General features: G+C 44.3%; 1 protein-coding gene across 2 annotated transcripts in view; it reads right to left on the reverse strand.

Annotated features, from left to right (window-relative positions):
- Nucleotides 1-4,491, reverse strand: part of SLC30A5 (solute carrier family 30 member 5) — a 35,145-nt gene that overhangs the window by 16,770 nt on the left and 13,884 nt on the right. For both annotated transcript variants that reach the window (XM_025201391.1, XM_014518883.2), the window contains exon 9: nt 2,362-2,570. In XM_025201391.1, coding sequence (XP_025057176.1) covers nt 2,362-2,570 — 209 coding nt within the window. The remainder of the gene's footprint in view (nt 1-2,361; nt 2,571-4,491) is intronic.

Raw genomic sequence — 4,491 nt, forward strand, 5'->3', positions numbered from 1 at the left:
AAAGCCTTCTGTGATGGGCAAAACCAACCTACATCCAGTCAGAAGCAGGGAACTTTTCCACAGCTTAAAGCTGAAGCCCAGAGGAAGATTCAAGAAATCAAAAACGAATGGTGGGAAGAGAAGGCGAAAGAAATCCAACAATTTGTTTACAATGACGTGGAACTTCTTCAGTGCAATCACGGCTGTTTATGGACCAAGCTCTTGCGGATTCACCCGTTAGATCTGAAGACGGCAGTACACTCCTCAAAGAAAATAAGTGCATCAAAAACTGCTGGAAGGAGCACTACCAAAAGCTCTTGAACTGAGAATCGACAGTCACTGAAGAAACCATCAATCCATCCTACAGCATCCAGTAAGGGAAGCATGTCTCAGTCCACCAATCTCTGAAGAAGCTGTCCACCAGGTGATAAGACAGATGAAGAACAACAAAGTATCTGCCCTAATGGCATACCAGCTGAGGTCTTCAAAGTTGGTGGGGAAACTATGACCAAACAAGCTCCACACACTGTTTCTCAAAATTTGGAACACTGAAGAAGTTCCCACTGATGTAAGGAATGCCAATATTATCATCATTTGAAAAAAAGGAGATAAATCTGACTGTGGAAACTATCAAGGTATTGCCCTCCTTTCTATTGCTGGGAAGATCCTTGCTTGAATTGTGCTGGCTGGGGCACAAGGGGGCTAAAGGGTGGGGGATGCCTGTTGCCTAGCCATATAGCTCTGCAGGTTCTGCATCCTTATGCCACAGCCAGCCACTCTGCTTCCTGACATCACCTGGAGCCTGGGTTTGACCCCCGCAACCCTGCTCTGTACTGGTTTAAACTGCTGCTGTCCCAGGTGCATGTGTAGATGCTGCGCCCAGGACCAGTTGACTCCGACTCAAACAGCTCCAGAGTTTATTGTATCACATTAATTGAATGTGTAGATGCACCCACAGTGTCGATCAAAGAGACCAACATAGGAGAAAAATTAGTGCTAATTACAGTTACAGTGGTAGTTTTATGGGGCATCTATATATTAGCGTGGAGGCTGCTCCGACACACTGGAATTCTGAGCCGCTCCAATTAAAGTGCCACCCTTCCCCAACCCCCAGAGCATGTGGTAAAAGTGCCCTTGGACACCTGGAAACCAGAGTTCTCCTACGCACTCGGCAAAGGCCAGTTTACAAAGATGAACAGTTACTAGAGGGGGTGGGGAAGGTTTGGTTTCACTGAACTAGACTGACATTTTTTCTTCTCCATGGGTGCATCTACACATTCATTAATGCACTTTTGCTACTGTACATTAAATTTTGTGCTTCTAACGTGAGGTACTAAATAAATGCCCTAATGCACAGTAGCAAAAGTGAACCCTTTATTTTAGTGATGCTAATTTTAGTGTAGCCTAATTTTACTGCTCATTAGCATAGTTTTTGATGTGACGTTCTAATGTGCGGTAAAATACGCTACTGCGCATTAAAGTGCACATGTAGCTGCGCCTCATGACTCTAAAATAGTATAAGATCCTATATCTCACCTTTTCTGGCTTTGTTTGATTTTTTTTAAATCAGTTTTTATTTACCTTGCCAAGTTATAAATGCATTAAAAGTGAGAAGCTGCTCTTTCTAAATTAAAGTGGTATGAATTCATAGCCCCTTCCTAGAGTGACAATTACAGATTGAGATGGCTTGTATTACTAGACATTTACAAATGCCAATCACAAATTTCAGCACAAAATGACTCCAAGAATTCTTTACACAGGTAGCCCTTAGTAATAAATACTCCAGCATTTCTGAGTCCATAGACAGTCAAGCAATACTTCATGTAAAAAAATAAAATTTATTTTTTTTACATGAAGTATTGCTTGACTGTCTATGGACTGGCTGAGGCACAATGATGCTAGTACAGGGGCTGCCTGCTGGCTAACCCCACACTGTAGCACCCTCATGCCCCAGCCAACCCCTCTTCAGCATGTTTAGCTGGGGTTGAGCAGTTCTGGGCTGGCAGGCAGACTCCCCAGGCCCTCTGCCACCTGGGGTCCTGCACAACGTGCTAGTCCCAGGCGCACATGTAAATGCTGAGCCCAGAAGCAATAAACTCTGGTGTTAACTACACTGGAGTTTATTGAGTTGCATTAATAACACATACAGAGGCCCCACTGTGCTAGCTGCCATATAAAATATATATAAAAATATACCCCAATGTTAGCTAGTATTAGCTCAATAGTGCAGCAGACCTAAGAACATTTAAATCAAAGGAATTAAGTTAATGGAATCCATGCCAAAAATAAATTAAATCTCATTTTCAGACTTAGTTTAAGTACAGAAAACTGACATTTTTTCTACTGCGGCATGACATCTGGGTTAGGAGGGAATGCACTTACCAGATTTAGGCACAAGAAGTAGAAGATCTGTCTAGAATCAGACTCCTCCAGGATTTGTTTTAGTGATTCTTTAATAAAGCGTGGTAGAGACTGAGAGCTATGTTGTAACGCATCACCCATAAAATTGTACAGAGGAGTGCCTTCCGGAGAATAGCCAATAAGAGTGCCTTTCTGCCCTTTCCTGGAGGGGGAGGACAGGATATTGGCAGCTGCAAAGAAAGATATTCAGGTTTTGTAGTGGTTTCCAAGCTGGTTTACAGCTGTTTTGGAATGCAAGCATCTTATAAGTAATTGATGTTTCCACAACTGTAGGAATTAGGAAGGCTAAAGCTGTAGGGTATGGGATGTTTTATCATAGAACAAGCGTAATTCCAGGAATCTATACTCTCTCGCCTGTTTTCAGTATGTGCATGCAAGAGCAAGTACACAAGCACCAAATTTAACAGGCAGTTGCAATGACAATGCTATTTATGGATGTACTAATCTATGAGTCAGAGTAACTCTTGAAGCTGTGATTGTCCAGAAATTATGCAAGAGGCAAGGATTTCTTAGGGTGATCCTCTTTTATTGGACCAACTGCATAGTTGGGATATAGAGTCAGACAAATTTTCAAATGAAAGGCATTCTTCTTCAGGTCTTAAGAGAAAAAAAGCAAGCACAGCGATAATAAAAAGACAGTTGGTACAGCTATGAAATGCAAGGGGAAGAGAAATTCCTACTGGTAGCAGAGGAATAGTAAGCAGAAGAAAAATAAGCTGATTACTGGGAGATCAAGGATTATCAAAAAGTAGGAGGATCATTACCACCTTTCCTGTGTGGGAAGAATTCAGAAATCAGGTAGGTTGTGTGCCATAGAACCAATATCAGTGTTAAGTTCTTGGTTCCTAGTGTCTAGCCAGCTTAAGAAATTTTCCCCCAAAGTTTGCCCTTTAAAGGTGCTGCATAGAGTCTCCTTGAGGTTAGTAAGGTCAGAGAGGGAGTGTGGTTGTTTCGTGAGAAATGTGCTCCTAATGTGTGTGCGTCTTTGTCCTTTACATTTTTCTGTGAGTGTATATGTTGGTGTTTAGTTTCACCCATGTAGTTGCCCTGAGGGCACCTGGTTCATTGGAGCAGATATATTACATTTTGGGAATGCCTGTGAAGAAAGATGGGTAAAATGGTATTGGACTGACATACCAAACATCATCCTAGGGAGGTCTAGAGCAAATCTTATCAAGAAAAGGTAAAGGAAGTTCCATTGTTTTGAGGGAAAGGCAAGATAAACATCTATAAAGTTTCCAGCTAGGTCTAATCTCAGAAGAATATGATGCAATGAGGACTCTAGGGGCATAAAACAGAGCAAGAAAGAGTTTTCTTTGCTAATACCAAATGAAGCTGGGTTGGAGCCAGCTAGCATAAGCCTTCACTGATCCCTGGGTTTAACTTTATTGTATGTACCTGACCAATGTTTAAGATAATCTTAGTGTGTGTCAGTTCAGGTCTTTACTAATTACTGTAACACTGCTATCTAATATCGAGTTAGCATTTTAGAGCATTCATCTAAGAGAATTATACACCTGCTATCAGCCTTTGGATTTAATAAGGGCATTTTAGCTGAATTGCTAGCATGTTCAATCAAATTTCAACAATAACACACCAAGGTAGTAAAGCAGCTATGAACTTTGCCTTCAATATTACTATTACACTAGCAAATCACCCGTCTAGAAAGAAGGGGGGGGGGGGAACGGACACGACGACAAACCCCCATGCCTGCCCCACATCCACACCTGCTCCCCACCCCGCGTTGGGCCCAAAGCCCCCCAACCGGGCCCGGACCTGCTCCTCCCTGCCCACCTTGTGTCGGGCCCAGGCCCCCTTCTCTCCTCCCCTCCCCTCCATGTCAGGCCTGGGGCCACTACTCCCTTCCCCCCTCCCCTGCTGCACTGGGTCCAGGGCTGCTCCCCCCTATCCGTCCCCACCGCTTGGGGTCTGGGCCCACTGCACCCACTGCTGCCTCCAAGGAGCAGGGTGGGTGCGAGGTCTGCGGCGCTGGCCTTGCCTCCCTGCTCCATCGCTGCTCTCTCTAGAAAGCAGGGCTGGGGACGCAAGGGTGAGGGGGTGCAAGGCCCCCCCCCCCCCCCCCCCCCCCCC

This window comes from Alligator sinensis, unplaced genomic scaffold, assembly GCF_000455745.1.
Source record: "Alligator sinensis unplaced genomic scaffold, ASM45574v1 scaffold159_2, whole genome shotgun sequence".
Classification (NCBI taxonomy): domain Eukaryota; kingdom Metazoa; phylum Chordata; order Crocodylia; family Alligatoridae; genus Alligator; species Alligator sinensis.